Source organism: Anabrus simplex, chromosome 1 (genome assembly GCF_040414725.1).
Source record: "Anabrus simplex isolate iqAnaSimp1 chromosome 1, ASM4041472v1, whole genome shotgun sequence".
NCBI lineage: Eukaryota > Metazoa > Arthropoda > Insecta > Orthoptera > Tettigoniidae > Anabrus > Anabrus simplex.
The window spans coordinates 1,030,474,528-1,030,498,552 of NC_090265.1; the positions used below are offsets into that span (position 1 = coordinate 1,030,474,528).

Consider the following 24,025-nt stretch of genomic DNA (forward strand, 5'->3'; position numbering starts at 1 on the left):
GGGTAAACAGATAAAGGAGAAGAAGAATCGTACAGGTAGTCTTCCAGTAAACAACAAGTGCATTTATTCTTGTCTGGTGTACGATATGTAAGGACTATATCAATCTGTTTATCTTCAAAGAAAATTTGACTAGAAAGTGAAATCTGTAGGTATGTGATTGACTAATACTGGACTAGCAGATACACTGCCTAGGTCATGCAAGACGATACACCACCACACTATGCCACAGGAGCGTGTGGTGATGTTTAGGATGTCTCCCTTGTTGGAACTAAGGTCCGACAATGAACACCTGTGCCTGCACCTACTCAAGAAAAATTAACTTAAATCTGACCACTACTCTGTCTTAACAAGGCTTGCTGTAGAGTAAAGAAATAGAATCGGAAATTAGGCCTTTTGGGGATGATGTTACTCTGTACAGAGCAATGAATAACTTACAAGATTGTGGGCAACTGCAAAATGACCTCAATAATGTTGCGAGATGGACGGTAGGCAATGGTATGATGATAAACGGGTTTAAAAGTCACCTTGTGAGCTTCACAAAAAGGAAAATTCCTCTCAGTTGTAATTACTGCGTTGATGGGATGAAAGTTCCTTATAGGGACTAATGTAAATACCTAGGTGTTAATATAAGGAAAGATCTGCATTGGGGTAATCACATAAATGGGATTGTAAATAATGGGTATAGATCTCTGCACATGATTATGAGGGTATTTAGGGGTTGTTGTAAGGATATAAAGGAGAGGGCATATAAGTCTCTGGTAAGACCCGATCTAGACTATGATTCCAGTGTATTGGACCTTCCGAAGAAAAGCAACTCGATTTGTCCTGGGTGATTTCCGAAAAAAATATAAGCGTTACGAAAATGTTGCAAAGTTTGGGATGGAAAGACTTACGGGAAAGGAGACGAGCTGCTCGACTAAGTGGTTACGTTCCGAACTGTTAGCGGAGAAATGTCATGAAATGACATTAGTACACGAATCACTTTGAGTGGTGTTTTTAAAAGTAGGAAAGATCACAATATGAAGATAAGTTTGGAATTCAAGAGAATAAATTGGGGCAATTATTTTTTTATAGGTAGAGGAATTAGGGATTGGAATAATTTACCAAGGGATATGTTCAACAAATTTCCAAATTCTTTGCAATCATTTAAGAAAAGGCTAGGAAAACAAGAGATAGGAAACCTGCCACCTGGGCGACTGCCCCAAAATGCAGGTCATTGTTGACCGACCGATTGATTGATTGATTGATTGATTGATTGATTGATTGATTGATTGATTGATTGATTGATTGATTGATTGATTGATTGATTGATTGATTGATTGATTGATTGATTGATTGATTGATTGATTGATTGATTGATTGATTGATTGATTGATTGATTGATTGATTGATTGATTGATTGATTGATTGATTGATTGATTGATTGATTGATTGATTGATTGATTGATTGATTGATTGTTATACATCGACACTTGTTAAAACATTACCACAAGTTCGGGAGATACCACAAATTTCATATGACCTACAGTGTATGTCCCGATAATTACTGGTAAGTGACATACTGGTTCATCAGAGTATTGAAGCTAATCGATGGCCACTATGAGGCTCTGATTGGAAAGGATAGTGTGCACACTAAACCGAAAACGCCAGAGCAATGTTCACCGAAGTTTGTAGCCGGGTAATTCCATCTCTGTTAGAACGCCAGCACAGCACTGTTCGTAGAAAGTGAGAAACTCTGCCGTTTATCATTTGATCGAGCATTACATATGAAAGCATTGCTTTTAAACGCTACATTCTAGTCTGTTGGAAATATATTCTGAAAAGAATACTGATGTCATTGTAATGATCCATATCGAGTTCAGTTTGATATTTGTCTGTCTGTCACAGCATCACGGGAAAATGGATGAGTGGATCTTAACGAAACTTGCGATTTCACTTTAGAATAAGGTCGATTCTGATTTTAGCTATAAGTTGTTTAAAAAATTTCAGGTGGGTGGGTGCTTCAGAAGGGCCCTAAGCATAACAATCGATGTATCACTCTTATGGTTGGTTTTACAAGAAAATAGCTCATGGCATTTTTTGTTCTTTGTCTTTTTAAGATGCAGCCAACAATAAGGTAAGTATTGGTGGCAGTCATGTGAGGGGTTAATTCGAAGAGTTGGTAACTAACTCTATAGACTATAAAGAGAGTTAATATGGAGATCGTTCCGTCAACGTTCCAAAGGCTTTGTACATCTGTCTGTATTTTTTGTAAGTTTACTTGGCTTTATGTTATGCCGGAAGGAAGAGATCAAATCAAGATCAACAATAATACAAAACAATACGAAACTGCAAAGGGCCACAGAGAGCAAGGAAGCGAGTACGTCACGAGAGGCCTCTGACAGTGAAAGGCATGTCCACTTATGTGACTCAGAATCTGAGGAACAATATGAGGGATGGACAAAAAATATAATCGTGCACATCCTAGGTGTCCCGTCTACGACGGGCACCACAACTAGTAACCTTATAAAATACTAATCCAGACTAGTAAATACACTGTTATAAAGAAACAGTACTAATCGGAAGACAGTGGGTTCGAGCCCCACTGTCGGCAGCCCTGAAGATGGTTATCCGTGGTTTCCAATTTTCACACTAGGAAAATACCGGGGCTATACCTTAAATAAGACCACGGCCGCTTCCTTCCCACCCCTAGCCCTTTCCGCTCCCATCGTCGCCATAAGACCTATCTGTGTCGGTGCGACGTAAAGCAACTTGCGAGAAGCAGTACTCTTGTTAGAAACACTGGCAACTAAGTACTTCAATAGACAAAAGATAGGGTATGTGTCCGGAATTACTCATTTCACTTCAGTAAATAATAATTATCGCGACGCAATTTTAGGCCGGCTGCGAGTCAATATCGATGTTCCGTTAGACTCTACCACGACATAGAAACTGGAACTGTACTAGGCAATATATAGCTGTCGGATAACACAGGCTCATCACCAGAGATGTTCCACTTGCCAAAGCCGCACGATATGGTGTGCCGAAAGTCCTTTCCTTCCCTCGAAAATCCAGCTATTTCTGCAATATTTGAATTCGCAATCTTGTAATCAGAAGACTGACACCCTTTCACTAATCCACAGAGGAAGCTGAAATTGATTATTGTTGATATTCTTAAAAATATGTTTGTAATTTTATACATATTGATGCCAGTTTAACCTAAAATACCCAAGTATTTATGTCATTGCAATAAGATTGAATACTGTATTTGTAAAACCCTTAGATTCCTAGATCGTGCCCGGAAACAAAATGACATTTCTAAATCAGGTCTAATGACTCCTTTTCCACTCAATTTCAAGAGAGGAGCTGAGCAGAACAAAGGCTGAAACGATGGATTCTTTGTGGAATAAAATTGTTAATTGCTCACTGCAGCAAAATGTTGAGTCACAAATATTCAAAAGATAGAGAAGGAGAAAGTGATTTTCCTTTTAATTATCTCTGTAGTATAACATACTCAAGATTTAACGACTCCACTCCTTAAATGTACCGGACCAAAATCATTTTTTGTAGCTCATTATCAGACATTTAATTGCATCAGATATCATTTCCTCCGTAACAAACCAATTATCTGGAGCTCTGTGCACCAATTATGTGAATTCGTTCCTTGCGATGTTCTGCGACAAAGGAGCTCATTTTCCATCTACTTGAATGGAACCTCGACAGCCTACATGGCCCGACGAAAGAGAGAACAGCAAACTGTTCAGCAGATCTCAGCATCTCAACGCCCGATAGTTCTGGCATACCAAACAAATAATCCGCCTACCAAGCGATCACTGCTCAGTCCTAAGGCGCTTCATTGGTATAATAAACAAAATTTCTTGTAAGCATACATATTCTAATGGTAGAAAATTTGTGTTTATTTCACTTAAAATGGGTAAATTCTAATTATTTTTGCAGAGAGTAAAGATTAGTGAATGGAATGGTATAAAAATAGCGTGTTGTTTCTTGCTTTGATGCTCCGGGCCCAATTTCCCACTCGTCTAATGTTTTAATCCTGGACTGAGGATTGGAATGTGGTTCACTCAGACTTGTGCGACCAACTTACGAGCTGTCCGATACGAGAGGTTGCTGACCCCATCATGAAAGACAAGCAATATGGCTGACAACGTGGCTTCCCACTATCTTTAGGAAATTTGACTGGGTACCAGCAGGCCAAGATCATTAATTGGCAGTACGTTCCATGGGTTTGTTTGTCTGTTTGCAAAGAAAATAAATTAGCCTAATTTGGTGCAGAGCTCAACAAATCAGAATACAATACAAAGGCATTAGCAAAATTTAACAGAACTTTCTAAACAATAATCACAAATTTCCCTAAGGGAAAATCAAATGATAAATATGCCTTATAGAGTACGTATATATCTCAGCCATGGTCATCCATCACTGGCTGCTAATTTCAGATGACCATCTGCACAATTGCTAGGTTACACTTCCATCACACATTCTGTTGCATAACACTATTTCGTTACACAACCTTTCGGATGAGATCCAGCTCAAAAATATGTTTATGTCAATAACTGTACAGTTGTATTGAAATTGTTAGTATTAATATTGAACGGACTAGAATATGTTCAAAACATCCTACCTTTGAAATTAAAGGTTTTAACGTTATTTCTTCTATCACAATCGTTGTCATAACATCCCACAATACACATCTATAAGAAAGACTCCACAGCCCTAGTATTTCAGTGTCTTACCTTCTATATTCAAATCTAAATGATTTAGGAAACCATACCTTTGTTTAGCATGTCAATATTTAGAAATTAACTGTGAAACATTCAAGGTAGCGTAATGTAGGAGTGTTTTCATTTAAATATTTAACCTTGTATCACATATGTTTTAGTATGCACTTATATATGTTTCCAGACATACTCGATGGACTGCTACTTCCGTCAGTCTTGGGTTGATCGCCGTTTGGCGTTCCAGGGCAACAAAGAGACGTTAGCGCTCAGCATCTCCATGTTGCAACGCATCTGGAAGCCTGACACGTACTTCTACAACGGTAAACAAAGTTATCTTCATACCATCACAACGCCGAACAAATTTGTACGGCTTTTCCAGGACGGCCGTGTCTTATACTCCTCCAGGTAAGAACATGTCCACTCTGCATGATCTGGAAGTGTCATATCAATATCTCAAGTTTTTACCTCATGTACTCACCTTAATTGATGAGCATGTATGTTTTCGTGAAGACTTAAGTAGAATTCTTAGGAACATTTGTGAATATACAGGCTGGAATGGGTATGGTAATACTTTAAGAACCATTTGATTTTTGGTGTAGAGGCAAATAGATTGTCGGTAAATTAATATATGTTTATTTGATCAAAATTTCTAAGTAGAGAAATGGTCGCCTGAGTATCACGATTGATTAGGCACTCTCGTCCTATGCTTGAACTTATGGGATCTATCGTCCAATGATAGCATTCACAAGAGCAACATGTGTGTACCTCACGGAGAGAATGTTCAGGATATTTTGGCTTTGACAAATGTTACTGTGATGTAATGGTGTCCTAACACCGCTCTGTCTCGTGAAGTCAGACTTTTTTTTTAATTTTTTTTAATTTTATTTTTTGCTAGTTGCTTTACGTCGCACCGACACAGATAGGTTTTATGGCGACGATGGGACAGGGAAGGGCTAGGAGTGGGAAGGAAACGGCCGTGGCCTTAAGGTACAGCCCCAGCATTTGCCTGGTGTGAAAATCGGAAACCACGCAATACAATTTTCAGGGCTGCCGACAGTGGAGTTCGAACCTACTATCTCCCGAATACTGGATACTGGCCGCACTTAAGCGACTGCAGCTATCGAGCTCGGTCGAAGTCAGAATTCAAATACTGATAAACGATAATACATTATCCAATATCATATACATGATTGTTGTCGTATTCAAATGCTACCATTGACTAGCCATTTCAACATTCGTAGTCTAATGCGCAACGAAATGTAAAGTGTGTGGATGAAAGAGGAAATAGCAGAACACAGTGTTTCCGATTAACCGCGCCGCATTTCAGCAGAACACGCTGAACGCATCCCTGTCTGACGACAATCTAATCATCAGGACTTCATTCACACAATGAATAGACAACAAATCACTTACAATACGAACTCGTACCACCAGCAATTGTGCTGATTATGTTAGTGACGTTCTGAGACGTATGACTTCCAGTTTTGGAGACCAGTCCCTAGCTCTTATTTTAACGATAAAAGGCCAGGCCACACATATTGACGACCATACTTGCCTTCCTAAAGGAAAAAAATATGTTTCACCTATTGAAAAGTTTGGACATGATCAAACAATGCATCGTTCATTAAAATCGTTTGATTACAAGGTTTTTTGAACTTCGCCTACGGGTGAATGATACGTTGGTGGCTGTTCCACAAGACACCTTTAAGCATTATTTGATTCAATTGCAGACGGTCATGCAAGCTACGGGTGGACACACTGTTCACTGATATATTCTGAATATTTTGTAATGTGACAGTAAAATGTAAATAATTTCTTCAGTGCAATGTACTAAAGAGACATCCTTTGGAAATCTGACGATTATCATAACTGACTTATGAGTTCGAATATTTATGAACAGCAATGTACCGTATATTAAAATTCTAAGTGCTCATATACAGTAGCAACTTGTCTAATAAGTTTATAGAATAGAACCCCCCCCCAAAAAAAGATCCTTGCACTCGTGAACAACCTGTATGTACAGCGCTAGCATTATCCTCATTGAAATTTACTCAAATTTAGATCAACCATTAACGCAGAACTCTAATACAATGACATTTCGTGTGAAGTAAACAGAATTATTAATTGGCAATAATTTTATGAAAATGATCGGCTTTATGTAGTGATGGTTATAAGGATTTATGGACTATGTAAAACTAATCGGTAATGGTTAACATTGGTAAATAACTACATCAATGGAGATATGTAAACGATCAAAGTTTCACACGATGGCGCATAGGCATACATCATACGAAGATGTTTCAGTCTCTCTTCGAATTGCTTCTATAGACCTCAAGAAAGTATTGCGATGTGGCATGCGTGATACAATGAGCATGTGCAGAAGACGCATAGAACATCAGTACAAATAACTGCTGGAGATTGAGGGAAGCTGTATATTTGAGCTGCAAGATACAAGATGGACGGCGAGCCTAATTTCCGTCATATACATCGAAACAGTTTATATCGACCTCGACAGACCACTAGGATGGAGAGTTATTGCAACATCAAGTAGATACGAACAAAATCCAACGATTTCCATATTAACCATGCACTTTCACACGGATATGGTATGATTATACCCACAGTATGCACTGTGTGTCGTTAGAAGTGATTGAAAGAAGTAAACCCCAATAACTCTCAACTTGAGAGTGCGATAGGGCGACTACAGGGCTCGTAGTTGAGTTAGGCATTGCTTCCACTTATGTAATATTCTTACTTTCATGTTCTCTATCTCACTTTCCGACTCCGGCGGTATAGACCTAAGGTTTGCGAGACTTTATGTTCCACGTCTTTCAGGTCTCTTCTCTTTCTCTTTCCGATACCTTCATTCTTCGAAGTGTCACACCTCTTCATTTTATCTTCTGACTAGAATTAAGAGGCGGCAGTTATGTCGTCGTTACGTCCTCTTAAGATGATAATCACCATCACCATCGTCCATCATTGAACCATGTAAAAGCTTCACTAGACCACTTTACTTCTACCAGAAACACAACTCAACGCCTAGCCCTGGCAAATCAGCGGTCTCGATTATATTTACGTTTCCTGCCGTTCACGTTACGACCCCGCCACCTTCGTTTGAAGTGGTGTCAGTCGAGAGGAACGTAGATTACCATGTATAGCTTTTAGCGGCGAATCACGCTTCCCTTTGGGAGTAGGTAACAGCGTGCCAGTGTTTGGAATTTTTTTTATTTTAATTTTTTTTTTTTTTTTGCTAGTTGCTTTACGTCGCACCGACTCAGATAGGTCTTATGGCGACGATGGGACAGGAAATGGCTAGGAGTGGGAAGGAAACGGCCGTGGCCTTAATTAAGGTACAGCCCCAGCATTTTCCTGGTGTGAAAATGGGAAACCACGGAAAACCATTTTCAGAGCTGCCGATAGTGGGGTTCGAACCTACTATCTCCCGAATACTGGACACTGGCCGCAATTAAGCGAGCCAGTGTTTGGAGGACTCCAGCTGAATGTTATGGTCACTGCCTAATTTTACAGGGCACTAGATGCGTGCAATGAGCCATTCTGATTTCATTTAGTCAGATTGTACCTCGTCACTTCTACTGGTCAGCTAGTTTAGCTAGAGAACGAGCTTGCTGCGAGAACGAACAGAGGCAGACTCATGAATGACCGACTCTAGACTGATCAGAACGAGACTCATTGCTGTTCAGTCGAAGTGGACGACATTTGAACAGTGAGCTGTGTGCGTCTGCCTAAACTTGAAACTCGAACAGAAAGCTCGGTCTCCCAGTTCACTCAGTAGGTGATCAAATTTTGAGTTGATTTTTCTGCTTCACGTGTGGGCTTTACGAGCGTTTTATTTAATGATGGCACAAAGAAGAAGGCTGTGTCGAGTTAGCATGTAGCAACCGTATACCAATGAGTGAGTCACTTAAACTTCTGAGTTTCCTAGCTGTTTGATTCTGCCCAGACTCGTTCTCTTCATAGCGGTCAGACAGCATGGACAGATCGGTAGACTCATTTGTTCAGTGAAGTTGAGCGTCTTTTCGGATGATTATTTCGAATGCTTATTGACAGTGCTCAGTAGGAAGCTTTGAACACGTCTAGACGTAGATATATTGAGCAAGGCCGAACTCTTATGAGTGAGTGAATCTACACGTTGTTTTTCACTGCCCTACATGTTACACATACCTGTAACTGGATTGATGATCTGGGGAGCTGCCATATACAATCGCCGTTGGCATTGTCTTCACAGGTGTACGTTGAATAATTCATGCGGCCCTATGCTACCCTTCCTGGCTGAGTGCCTAGTAACTAGTTTTCAGCAAGATAACCCTCCTCAGCACAGAGCTCGGGTATTTTCAGTTTCAGTACTTCGTCAACCTGCCCGCTCACCTGATTTTTCGCCCATCAAACATTCATCGGACTAGATAGAAAGCCAGTTTCCTGCACCCCCAGTATAATTTTTACTAACAGTGGGCAAATGTTCTGTAAGATAATATTCAGAGACTGTTCCATACCCGATCGTATCAACGTGTGTAAAATGATTTTTATAAGTGAAGAATGTCTGTTCAAGAAGCGCCATTTCACCCTAAAAACGTTGTGGAAAAACGCAAGGAAAGTTAGAAAAACAATAGGCACATGGAAAGTACCCATGATCGGGTATGGAACTACTTTCAAGGAATTTCATCTTTCTGATCTGGGTTGCTGACCACACCACACCTCGTAATCTGCAGGCCTTCGAGCTGAGCAGCGGTCGCTTGGTAGGCCATGGCCCTTCGGAACTGTTGCGCCATGGAGTTTGGTTTGGTGGTCCTAAATACTGTGTGTAGGACGATTTGTGTTTAACTCTGATACCTTCCTGTGATTATGAAATATTCAAATTTTTTTTTTTTTTTTTGCTAGTTGTTTTACGTCGCAGCGACACAGATAGGTCTTATGGCGACGATGGAACAGGGAAGGGTTAGGAGTGGGAAGGAAGCGGCCGTGGCCTTAATTAAGGTACAGCCCCAGCATTTGCCTGGTGTGAAAATGGGAAACCACGGAAAACCATCTTCAGGGCTGACGACAGTGGGGTTCGAACCTACTATCTCCCGAATACTGGATACTGGCCGCACTTATCAAATAGAATTACTGGACCTAGAACGTCAGGATAATCTATCTCTGTAGCTACCTCGGTGGATCAGTGGTATTGTCAAATTCATGATCCCAACCAATTTCACGGGTTCGGTTCCGGTTAAGATTGACAATTTTTGAACGGAACGCAAGAATCTTAGTTCTGCGTGTCACTTTTGTTCGCATCTCATAGATTCCTAATGGCGCATTAGACTTCACCCAACAAACTCAGCCTTAGACACCGTCCACAAGAATTCTGCGTTCGCTGCTAAATGGCAGGCTGTCTGTATGACCATAAACGGTCTCGAGTCCGGTAGCAATCCAATAATAACGAATTATAGCCCTGCCCCATTCCATAGTCATAGATAAGACTTGTGTAAGTGCGATGTAAAAGAAAGAACAAAAAGCCGCTACGTGAGTCAGTACAGTAATCCCAGATTCAATCCTCGTGATATATTTGGTATAAAAAGTTAAGGTGTAGAGGATTTCCCTAAATCACCGGCTTCTCTGACACTTCTATTTCAAAATACAGTGTGGTTAATATTTACGTCATACGTTTAATGTTTATGCGAAATCTGGTGATCGAGAATATAATGTAACACATCCCTAGCAGTGATTACATGTCAATAAATTTTCCTTGAGTGCTATTAGACTAAGATCATTGATTATCAATTATATTTATACTCGTATATAGCTACATTCACATACATACAGTACAAAGAGACTCGCAGACTACTTCGCCTTTCATTGTTCAGTCGGTATGCCTCTGATTGCAACCAGCTAATGATAAAATACCAAGTGAATGAAGGAATGAACACATTGCAAAAGCATGTGAGTATGAACCAGCTTCGGTGGGTCCTATGAGTCAAATGAAGGACTAAAGAACTAAGAAATCTACGATCGTTGCATTACAGAACACTCAATTACGAATAATGCTGAAAATTCAGAATAGATATAATTAAACGTGAATAAACCGAGCTTGTTAGCTGTGTGGTATGAGCCGCGCAACTCTAGCTGAAAGATGTGGGTGATAGTGGGTTTAAATCGCAATATCGGCAGCCGTGAATATAGTTTCCCATGTTTTTCCACGTTCACACTAGACAAATGCTGGGGATGTAATTGTGACCATGATCACCGTTTTCAATCCTATTTTCCCTAACCCTAACTGTGTCGTCAACCTGCTAGCAACATAGTAAAGTTATTAAAATGGTTAACCAATATTTCTTGAATTAATATATCGATTGACTTCGAGATTTGTGCTGTAACTATGAACCAGATTTCGGTTGAATGTAATTAAAGTTTCAATTTATCGGTAAGGTGCGAGTTCTATACAATTGGCATCATTCACAGCTCCACTGCTTCTACTAATTTGTCTCTGTTTCTGTAAATTTGTAGTTTATTGATGAGTCGTCTTAAATGATATTGATTTAACGTGATCAGTTCCATGACTGTAGAAATAACTGAAAGAGTTCTGGTCATTAGTTCCGTGAGGATGCTGGGTGAAGAAAAGGGAAGAACGATAAAGGATTCTATAAAGAAACAGTCTCTAGATCTTGGGGAAACATACTTACGGAGCCAAAAGTCAACGGAGCGGACAGACAAGACGACAGAATGAGTCTGAAACAAGTAATTAGAAGCAATGTTCCAGTCAGCTGGGGACTATTGATCTCACAAGCTACTAGAAATAACATTGCACAGGATGCACTGTCAAAGAGATGTGACACCCGATTTGAAACTCTCTGTATATTAAAATGTGTTACTCTTCATTCCTATTTTGATTAAGAAATCAAAAGTTTCTCATCATTTCTAAGTGAAATACCATTGAACCCCTTTCACACAGCATGTACACAGGGCAGATAACTACGATACATCTGGATCAAAAGTAAGTAGCAACGACAGCATTTTTTTTTTCTAATGAAAACACACCGTTCCCTCAAATCTCAGACAGTGATCTTCTTGAAAGGTAGTATGTAGTTTTCTTCGGTCTTCACTCTCAGTCGCAGTTCTAGCTGCATATTTAACAACGTCCACCCTAATAATTTCAAGGCAGATGAAGTTTCCTAGGGTCATGTTAATAGGAACTTTAAACGTCTTCTCCGCACCTTCCTTACAGTGAGTATTAACCTTCATAAAACATCTCGCTTTACATCAAGGTTTTGCATGTGAACTTGTTTCTTTTTATTACATGTGTCTCAAGTCGGGCACCTCGGAGAATTAAATTCTCCTCAAGTCTTTCTGACGGTCTCATTCCTGAGTTGTGCCATCCAGCCAAACAGGAGCGTATTTGGTGCACTTCTTAGGCCTATCATTACTTTCCTCTCATTTATTAGAATCTTCTTTCGTTATATTTCTCCATTATTAGATCCATGCTTCGTCACAGAGCGTATTGTGTTACGCAGCATCTTCTCTGTTTATTTAGCTCTCGAAGTTTCTTTGTGGCTCCATTACTACACGAGTTTATCAACTTGCAACAATTTTGGTTTTTAATACCCTTCCCCAACATCCATACTTTCTTCATTATTTTTGTAATCAGAGGACAGTTATTTGATCGTAAGAATATTGACTGGGTTAGCAGAGTATACGAGTCAATTGAGAGAGGACGGAAGGTAAATAAGATTTGTTTAGAAGTCGTCATTTTCAGTATTGTCTCGAATATAATGAACAACGTGAACTTTTCAATAGCTCAACATGTCATTAAGTTTCCAAATTTAAACTAGTGAACGAAAACATTAAACAAGTCAGTTTCATGAGAAAGAAATAGCACTTAAAAGAATTGTTTAAACAGCTGACAAGAAATTCAAATTAAAGGCTGTAAAAATTAAATACATTATAAAATGACCAAGAAATATGTCCCTGAAAGAGAAAAACCTACAGGATGTACGAACAACGTCGTCCAATAATCGTAGGCCGTGATAAAGGGGTTAAGAACAATTACAGTTTGGATAGAAACCGACCCTCCAATTCAAAACTTTAATTCAGATTCAACGAACGGATAGTAAAGTAATATGGTTTTGTGACTGAAATAGTATATGAGCGTCTCCTTGATCGTTCTGCTTCGTTTGAGTTCTCTTTTTATTTTCAAACGGCAAAACAAGTGAAGCTTATTCATGCCAAAGATTGACTTCCAATTTGTGACGGATCATGACGTTTCGTGAGCCCTAAAGACTGAAGGAAATATGTTTCATGTTTCATAACCTAACTGTGATTTAGGATGTCGTGTGGTTAAACATACAACTGCAACATCCTCCTTAAATGTAAAGCGACTGACATTTCTGCGTATTTTCAAAATCTCATTTTGTCAGATTTATCACACTTCGTTCACCTCTTTCGTTACCTGGCAATGTTTGCTTACCCTTCCTGCTGACGTTCAGACGTTCACTTGCCTCTATTTCAGAGCGTATGATCCTAGATCTTCCTTTACCCGTAAGCAAGTGAGGTTGATGATGATGATGCTTGTTGCTTAAAGGGGCCTAACATCGAGGTCATCGGGCCCTAATGGTACGAAATGAAATAACAAAAAATTCAAATTCATCCACTGACTAAAATAAAATAAAAAATGTCATGAAGAATGAATGGATGGACATGAACCCTACAAACAAACAAACAAACAAGCAAACAAACAAACAAACAAACAAAAACAGTGGACCAGACTCAAAAAGAAGGTAGTTAATTAGAGTATTACTGACCAAGGGACCATTTATAAAGCACAATGATGCTTGATGTCTGAAGGGGTGTTAAATTCACGTCTAAGGCCCCACAGAATGGTACATGTCGCGAGTAAAGTAGAACCATGGTATTTGTCATTTTGGGGTACTGATCAAAAGTAGCGAAGACTCGCGGTGGCCCACACAAGATGGTACTACTGACAAGTATTGCAATTCGTACAGGGAACGCAGACCTATGGTGTTTCTCACACAATGGCGCCACTCATAGCCAACGCAAACCGGTAAGGCTCCTCACCTAGGTGTACTAGTCACGGGCGCCGGTATTCCCGTGGTGTTCCTCACATAGTGGGTACTAATAACAGGCAACGCTGATCCACGGTGTCGCTCATATAGCGGTACAACTCACAGGCTACGCCCAGACCCGCAGTGTTGCCCACATGGGTACAACGCACGGGTACTGGAATCCATCAGGCCAGGCTTTTTACTGCAACTAATCACAAACCTATTTCGTACCAATTTAGTGATACTACTCGCAAGTACATGCAACCCATGGTGTTCCCCGCATGATGGTACGAATCAAGAGTAGTTTCATGGTTCTAATTCAATCATCCCTTGGTCGCCCCTCGTAGTCGCCTCTTACGACAGGCAGGGGTTTCCGCGGGTGTATTCTACATGTGCGTCCCCCACCCGCAGGGGGTAAAGCACGTGAGGAAAGAAATAACTACCAACCTGTCTTAATTGGGGCTCCTCTAACGTTTTATTTTGTCTAGAATAATTGTATCTATATCTCAAAACTTTAAAAGTTTACAGATGTAAAAATTGGTATTTAGAATCTTCTTTAAAAATAAGGAAACACGTATTTTTTTGTTTTCAGAAAATCCCAATAGGAGGGGTGAAAAGGGGTGAAAATGGGGAAAATGGGTTGAATGCCCTTAATCAGTATACCAGTACTTATATCTCAGAAACTGAAGATATTACAGACCTGAAAATTGGTACTTTTGATCTCTTTTAAAAATAAAGAAACACGTATTTTTTTGTATTTGGAAAATCCAATTACTGGGAGGGTGAAAAGGGGGTGAATTTTTAAAATGAGTGAATCTATATCTCCAAACTTTTAAAGTTTGCAGGTGTAAAAATTGGTATTTAGAATCTTCATTAAACATAAAGAAACACGTATTTTTTTGTTTTCGGAAAATCGCAATAGGAGGGGTGAAAAGGGGTGAAAAATGGGTTGAATGCCTTTGATGAGGCTACATATATTTCAGAAACTGAAGATATTACAGACCTGAAAATTGGTGTTTGGGATCTCCTTTAAAGATAAAGAAACACGTATTTTTTGTTTTTGGAAAATCCAATTAATGGGGGGGTGAAAAGGGGGTGATTTTTTAAAATGAGTGTATCTATATCTCAAAACTGTTACAGTTTATAGATGTAAAAATTGGTATTTAGAATCTTCTTTTAAAATAAGGAAACACGTATTTTTTGTTTCCTGTAAATCCCAATAGGAGGGGTGTCAAAGGGTGAAAAATGGGTTGAATACCTTTAATGAGGATACATATATCTCAGAAATGAAAGATATTACATAACTGAAAATTTGTATGTGGGATCTCCTTTAAAAATAAAGAAACACGTATTTTTTTAGTTTTTGGAAAATCCAATTAATGGGAGGGTGAAAAGGGGGTGAATTTTTAAAATGAGTGAATCTATATCTCAAAAGTTTTAAAGTTTGCAGATATAAAAATTGGTATTTAGAATCTTCATTAAAAATAAAGAAACACGTATTTTTTTGTTTTCGGAAAATCGCAATAGGAGGAGTGAAAAGGGGCTAAAAAGTGGTTGAATGCCTTTAATGAGGCTACTTATATATAAGAAACTGAAGATATTACAGACCTGAAAATTGGTGTTTGGGATCTCCGTTAAAAATAAAGAAACACGTATTTTTTTGTTTCTGGAAAATCCAATTAAGGGGGGTGAAAAGGGAGTAATACTTTAAAATGAGTGTGCCTATCTCAAAAAATTTTAAGGTTATAGATGTGAAAATTGGTATTTAGAATCTCCTTTAAAAATAAATAAACACACGTTTTTTTTCGTTAATGGAAAATCCAAATATTGTGGGGTAAAACGGGGGGAGGGTAAATTTTTTAAAATGAGTGTGTGTACATCTTAAAACTTTGAAATTTACAGATGTAAAAATTGGTAGTTAGAATCTCCTCTAAAAATAAAGGAACACGTATTTTTTGTTTCCTGTAAATCCCAATAGGAGGGGTGTCAAAGGGTGAAAAATGGGTTGAATACCTTTAATGAAGATACATATATCTCAGAAACGAAAGATATTACATAACTGAAAATTTGTATGTGGGATCTCCTTTAAAAATAAAGAAACAGGTATTTTTTAGTTTTTGGAAAATCCAATTAATGGCGGTTAAACAGGAGTGACAAATTGGGGTGAATTTTTGAAAGACTATATCTACAGAATATCTTGGAAACGTAAAATGTTACAGACGTAAAAAATTGGGTGTTTGGAATCTCCTGTAAATGTAAAGAAACATAGGTGATTTGTTTTTGGAAACTCCACTCAAGGGGAACTCAAAAGGGGTTAAATTTTAAAATGAGAATTTTTACAGTTTATCTCAAAAAATTAACATGTTACAGAAGTGAAAAATGGTATTTTTATCTCTATTAAACATAAAGAAACGTGTATTTTTAGTTTTCGGAAATACCACTTGGGTGCAGGGGGGGTAAAAGTGACTGAAAATGGTGTTGAATTCTATTAATTAGGCTACTGATAACTCAAAAATGAAGATGTTACAGACGTGAAATTTGATATTTGCAATCTGCTTTAAAAATAAAGAAACACGTATTCTCGGAAAATCCAATGAAGGTGTGTGTGTGTGTGTGTGTGTGTGTGTGTGTGTGTGTGTGTGTGTGTGTGTGTGTGTGTGTGTGTGTGTGTGTGTGTGTGAAAGAATTGAAAAATTAATTGACTTAATTGTGTGAGAATACATACATCTAATAAAAACTAAAGTTGTTACAGACGTGAAAATTCGTATTTGGATCTCCTTTAAAAACAAAGAAAAACGCGTTTTGGGGGGAAACCATCTTGGAGGGCGGGAGTGTAAAGGAGTCGAATTCCTTTCATGAGGACACATAAATCAAAAACTGAAGAAGTTAGAGTCGTGATAATTTTTATTTAGAAGATCCTTTACTATTAAAGAAACAAGTATTTTTTTGTGGGAAAATTCACTTGGGGGGGGGGAGTAGTGTGAAATGAAGTGAAGAAAGTAAATTATTTTTATGGGGATATCTCAAAATTGAAGGTAATAAACGTGAACATTGGTGTTTGGAATCTCCTTTAAACATAAAGAAACAAGCCTTCTTTTAATTTTTTGGGGGGGAGAGGGGGGTGGCTGTAAATAAACTTAACGGCGGTGGGGTGTAGAAGGAGGTGAGACCAATTGATTTTACTGTTCTTAATGTACTTATAAGGATCCTCCGTTGCTTAGGCGGCAGCGCGCCGCCCTCTCTCAGCTGGATTCCGTGGTTCAAATCCCGGTCACTCCATGTGACATTCGTGCTGGACAAAAAAGGAGGCGGGACAGGTTTTTCTAAGGATACTCCGGTTTTCCCTGTCATCATCCATTCCAGCAACACATAATAATAATAATAATAATAATAATAATAATAATAATAATAATAATGATGATGTTCCGGACCGTCGTCAAATGTGCGGACCGCGCTGGAAACGGCTCCTGGACGGGTAATGACTAAGAATGCAGTCCGGCCGCGGGTTCAGTGCCGCCTAGGCACCCAGTATGACACCACGCCGGATGTCCTGAAGGATTTTATCCATATTAAAAATGATTTTAGGAAAAGATGGCAAAGATTTACGGACCCAACTGACCGGGAGGAATACTGAGCCTAGCCCGGGAAGTACGAAATCGATTGCTGGAAAAGAAGATTGAAAAATGGGAGGAAACATGCCGTAATCTAATAGAAAACAAGTCAGATCGGGAATTTTGGTTGATTCTTGCAGAAAACGAGTCAGATCGCGAATTTCGGCGGATTATATATCTAAAACAATAAGCATTCAATTATTAATTTCAGTATAATACCGTAGCGAAGCACGGGTATCTTGCTAGTATGACATATACAAGGTTTCTCGTATAAACTCAGACCGAACGCACGGTGTTTGTACTCTGCGCTACGGCAGCTGCCCCAGCCCAACTTACGTCGCGCGCGGCCGCCCTGCTTAGCGTGTGTACAATCTTATATGAAATCTTACCTTATAAAGTATACTGGAAGTGTCTTCCTTCCTGAGTTATACATACATTGTATCTGGTAACTACATTCTGGCTGACGCGAGTAAGTTCTGCCACCGTAATGTTTCTGATTCCATTCGTAATTTTTTTCAGTTCCTCTAATGTGTGAGAATTTGTCCGATACACTATTTCAGTTTATCCCAAAAGTACAAATCACACACAGATCTGGAGAACGAGGGGGAAATAGACCAGCACTGATCACACTGTCTACAAACACTTCCGAGATTGTAAAAAGGGAAACTTCTGTATGAACATGAGTTGAGTTTTGTAGAAACCACTCATGCGATTTTTCTTCTTCCGTTAACTGATGTCATCTTCGTACCTCTCTGCATTTACTGTCGTCTCGAAAAAATTGGTCCAAGTATTCGCCTTGCACTAACAGCACAGCGCCTTGGAAAATGCCACCTTAAATCTAAAACTCGCAACAACTAGCGCAAGAAGTCTGAACTTCTGCCAACAGATGTCTACTACAAACTATGTTATGCCCTCCGGTGTGAAGAGCAATTATTAAAACCGTTAAGTATTCTTTTATTTTAAGGTTTACTACACTGAGTTGATTATTCTTTGTTTTTTGTATGTTTAAGTCAACAATACTTCGATCTCTTCCCGCCAGTAGAAAATTTTGTATATTTATTTTTCAGCCAATCAAATTTCATCTAGTATTTAATTACCCAATAAGAATTGGGGTGTGTCGGGCCTTAGCCCAGAGCTCTCTAGAACATTTTTCTCGGGTATAAAAGCTGGCACATTTTCGACCAGGGGGTTTGTAATCGCTCTAGTCTATTGTGTGTGTGTGTGTGTGTGTGTGTGCGCGTGTGCGTGCGTGTTTACAAAGGAGACAGGGTGCCTCGTCCATCATCAAGCCATCCATCTCAAGGTAATGGCAGTCCGGATTTTATTAAGTGATAGTCTTTGAAAGCTAGCTCGAAGGGAAGGTTTCCGATCTTTACTATGCAACTTTAATTTTCTGAAATGTAAATTCAAAGTTCAAATGTAAATTTCAAAACTTCTAAATTTCAATCTTCTAATGTAAATCTCAATCAAACCAAAAGAACTTAGCTGAAATCAGGGAATAGAGAGTGAGATACCCTCTCGCGTTCTCTTTCATCTTGATTTTGAGACGACTATGATTTTGTAACCTTTTTTTAGTTTGCAATCCTTGTAATTTAAATATTCTCTCCATCTAGTCACCTCGGTAGTGTAGGATTAGCCTCTGTAACTTCGGGCTATAAGCCCAAGTAGGGTTTTAAATTTCCTTTTCGATTTTCAAGAAGCGCAAGTATCCGCCTCCTCACTATTTTGAGTTTTGGGCCAGTAACATAACCTGTTTTTCACAAAGGCCTGGTAGGATGGGTACGCGATTCCCCTGTTAAACATTTTCATTCCCTTAAAGTTAATATGTTAGACTGTTGACTATCTAAGACAGTAAATGCTGTTTGAATTGTAAAATGTAGGTTGTGCCTTTCATAGGCCTGGACCTTTTTTCTTTTAAAATATAAATTGTACAGAGCAAAGACGCTCTGTGTATGAATGTAAAAGTTGAATGGTGCCTTTGGAATGCTATACGGTTGTAATGTTTAGATAGTAGTCTCCTGAACAGACTTGTAGAGCAAGAAGGCTCTTACCTTGGTGAAAAAGAAAATGGGAGATCCGCCTCCTTCACTGTTTGTTAATGGGAGCAGTTGTGCTCGTGCAACATTGGTAATTAGGGAGCTGTAAGCTCAAGGTTGCTAATTTGTCATTTGTGGATTGTTCTGATTTTCTAAAAGTTATCGCCTAACTTGTAAGCACATTTTGGTACCTAAAATTGTAAAGTCTATCTTTGAAAAGAAACAAAAAAAGGAGAAGGAAATATAACTCTAATTGTAAAGTTTTAAATTAATCTTTTGACTTACTAATGTCGACCCATTCATTCCAGCACCTTCTTTCACCTCTGTCCACCACGGTATCCCCGTAACAATAATGATGGACTTCATAAACACCATTAGTATTTTCTGTACACCAATAGCGAGAGTTATGACTGTTCGCACGACCATCAAGATGGAACCAGAACTTTTACATACAAAAATGCGGTGTTGCAATGATAATTGTCTCACTGTGTTAACCTAGATTCAGACTGGCGACCGATGCTTGTCAGGTCGAACACGTACTTGCTACTTGCAATTTCAACAACTATGCGTGCGCTTTCCGTACTGCAGCTTACGTGTGGGAGAGTAAAAACGCAGCTTCGACGTTCTAGTTAATATGAGAGACCCTGTTTCTTCATAAAATTAATTTTAAAATAAATGAAATTGACAATAGTCTTGTGATATTTTGCTCACTGTGGCTTAACAATGGTAACAAATGATAATATTAATTAATAAAGGCCATGTTACTGTAAATGCTGGAGATAGTAGGTACTGTTAAAATGGAAATATTGGCCATATTCTGAATCATCAACAGTGAATAGACCACGAATTAAACCTGGAACTTCAGGGTGTGAGGCAGATCTCGTAACCGTTGCACCATTGGACTGGCAATTAAAGTCCATCCCAAGGACATTTTCAATAGAAATAATTAATTAAAGTAAACATTATATTTGAATTGAAGGTGAATGAGCAAATGGCTTTTTGCACAGAGTTCTGGAGTAACACTGATTCTAATTTCATTCTTTCCTTCTCTTGGAAAATCAAACGTCTTTGATTTCAATACATACTAAGATATCAGTAGTACTGAGGACTTAATAATACTGCCGTCATGTCATAGTGGAGTGCACCAAAGACATCTCTACACTAAGACGAAATAAAAATAAGAAACACTGCTACAAGATGAAATAAAGAAATGTAAAAGGTTGACTTGTTTTCTTCACGACAAGCTGAGTGTTGAAATAATATCGAATAACTTCTCAAACTGTCACGAACTCTTCATACTAAAAAGCAGAAGTTACTTTGTCTTACAAACATCGCAGTCGCTCGTAAAGTCTATTCTCGTTCTGGTAAACAGTTCTACAAACATCAATAGCTACACTCAAATGAAGTTCTATAGCACAATAATTTTCTGTTACTGGTACGAGACATACTTTTAGAGACTTCTCTTGTCTTCGAGATCTTACTTCAGATGACGAAAATATTCATTTTCATCTACTTTATATTACAACATACGTTCAATTTCATTGTGTGTACCCTCACCTGTAAATTAGTGGCAACTTACTACATACATACTGTATTTCTCAAGTAACGACAGTGAATATGATCCGGGATGAGTGGCTCAGACGGTTGGGTGCTGGTTTGCTGAGCTCAGAATTGTGGGCTCGATATCGGCTCAGTCCAGCACCATTTGAAGGTGCTCAAATATGACAACCTCGTATCTGTTAATTTATCACCACGTAAGAGAACTCCTGCGAGACAAATATTCCGGCACCTCGGCACCTCCGAAAACCGTAAAATAACTTCCTCAGTAAAGCCAATAATAGTTTTATTACAATGGATATGAGGGATGCTTTTCGGTACATGTTGCATACCGAGATTGGAAATTAAGCAATGGAAGCTCACTCCATGGTTATCACAAAAGAAAATTATGCGGTAGCAACATATACTCTGAATTTGAATACAAACCATCCACGTAAGTTCAGCAAAAGTAAATATAGAAGACCACACATCGTTTAGTAAACGAGGACTGTTTTACTCAGTCTAGAAAATTGGAAGGTGTCGTATTAGCTGTTTGTGAGAGAAGAGTGTTCATTCTTTCAAGGATTATTTCCAAATATTACAGTGCTTCAAAAACTTTGCATATTCTGTTTTGGTTCACTATTTTACTTTGCTATGTATACACTACAAATTGCACATTACGATGGCTATATACAGGAGATATGAGAAATACTTAGACAAACAAAAAAGGAGGGCTCTTTGCACTAACACAAGGGCAAATGTGCTACAAACACTGCTTCGTTTAGGACGTATAACTGACAAAACACTTTACACTGACACATTACCGCTTGACATTAGCAGCTCGTATTCAACTCTTAAAAACTAAAATAAAATGTTCAAAATGTCCTCGTGCGTCTGCATACACATGAACTCGTTGGATCATGTACTGTCGCACCCGTTCAAAGGTTCCCACACGGTGTTGGATGGCTTTGCAGGCTTCCATGACACGTTGATATAGCGTCTCTACACATGGAATTTCCGTTTCATAAACACATGATTTTTTACGTGACCTCACACATAGAAACCCAAAGGCGAACGGGCAGGTCGTGGAACTGGCCCTCCCCTACCTATCCATTGGCCATAGTAAATATCAGCCGGCGCATCGTGAACAATGTGACTAAAATGTGCTAAAACCCCATCATGCATAAACCATATAATTCATCGTATTGCCAGGGCGCGTCCTGCACAAGGTTGGAAGGCTGTTCTCAATAAAATCCCGGTAGGCATTGCCTGTCAAGACGTGCTGGAAGAACATATGGACCTACCAGACAGTCACAAACAATTCTAGCCCACACATTTGCACCCGTTAGAACGTCAGTCGTAGAACAGTGAGACACCTCAGACGTGCTCAATAAGGATTTGTCATATAGGATTAAGCGAATAATAACGTCAAATAGTTTAAGAAAAAATGACGTAGGATTTGGCACAAGAAAGAAAACTAATAAAACTCAAAAAACGGCATGATTTATTAAACAAAATACTGTTTATCATCCTTACTATCTGTGATTATGGAAAATGATCACTATTGTAAAATTTAATTCATGCTTTTGAAGTACAAAAAGAAAATATAAACCAATATGGGGATGGTACACGTAAATTTTGCCCTATTTACCCTAACAGACCAATCAATGCAATACATTTGCTTCTTGCGATTTAACGTAACAAATTGATCTAATTTAACTCTAAGAAATATCTGTATTTCTTCGACCAAATCTGGATAATACCGAGAAAATCGGTAAGAAAATCGTACCGTATCAAAATTCAATTTGCTGAAATATCAATTGAATAATTGCTAACATAATTGGTGTGATAATTCGTTCTAGAAATGAATCGATGCAAAAGAAATACCTGTTCATGACTATCATCACTTCTAGTCCAATTAAATCGTATATTTAAACTCAAGTTGTGAAATATTAATTCAAATGGTCTATAAAAATTAAAGAAAAATCTCAGCTCTCGTAACGAAAACAGTGAACGATCTGCAACGCTGAAATGTGAAACGACGTTGACTATCTCTTAAATAACACACATGAAATGACAAATATTTACATTAATCTACAATGTTTACACAGTCATAACACGCGAATCAAACGCTCGACTAACATAATTACAAGTCCGCTGATTTAAGGAAGAAAACCAGCCTCTTCTAACTTAGACGTACTATTTCGGTAAGAAAGTCACCGAATGTTGGAGAACAATCTCTAAGAACATTCCGAACTATCATGAATAAGTAACGGAGTAACGACAGGTTCGCATAACTCTCCAAAGAAAATGAAACTGGACACTAAAGAATCGAATATACGATCTTACACACTCATACGTAGTTTAAGAACACTTTAATATCATTTGAGGATATCTAAATACCTTCACAATCATATATTCTTGAATAAGTGAATATTTCCCAATGATCATGACGTAAATCTCATATCGAATTCCTCTGCGATATGTCTATCGTAAAATAGAACATTTATACCGCGAAGACACTATACAAACAATTCACTAATCATTGCCTCACTAATAACAGGCCCAATGAAATATCTTCGAACACATTCGTGATCCACCCAGGATGTCATGAAACTCATATTTAACGCCACGTAAAATATCCTTCGCATACGAAAATCCTCTAACACTACGTCTAAAATTTGAAGATCCAGCCTGTCTCTCAATATCACTATCAGAAATTAAGAGTTTCTTCCGATGTCGAACTCCAATAGACGTAAAGTTTGATTCAAAAGAGTGGAATCAATTCTATCATCGAATCTCATGACTTCGTAATGTCCCCGACATAAACCCCGCATACAATTCTAAATGCATATGATCTGGAGTCGAAATATTATTTTTCATGGCGAGTTAAAAACGAAATAAATTATAGTCTTGTGATGAGCTGAACATATATCACATCAAGTCAAGCCTACACTAAATTGATAAGCACCGACATTTCGATTTAATTATTCACCACACATGAATAACTGAACAAAATTAAAGATTCGTGGATAATTACCACTATCACGACGGTTAAATTAGTCCATCCT

General features: G+C 38.5%; 1 protein-coding gene across 3 annotated transcripts in view; it reads left to right on the forward strand.

Annotated features, from left to right (window-relative positions):
* Positions 1-24,025, forward strand: part of LOC136875784 (gamma-aminobutyric acid receptor alpha-like) — a 965,546-nt gene that overhangs the window by 795,275 nt on the left and 146,246 nt on the right. For all 3 annotated transcript variants that reach the window (XM_068228214.1, XM_068228223.1, XM_068228219.1), the window contains exon 6: positions 4,903-5,123. In XM_068228214.1, the coding sequence (XP_068084315.1) occupies positions 4,903-5,123 (221 nt within the window). The remainder of the gene's footprint in view (positions 1-4,902; positions 5,124-24,025) is intronic.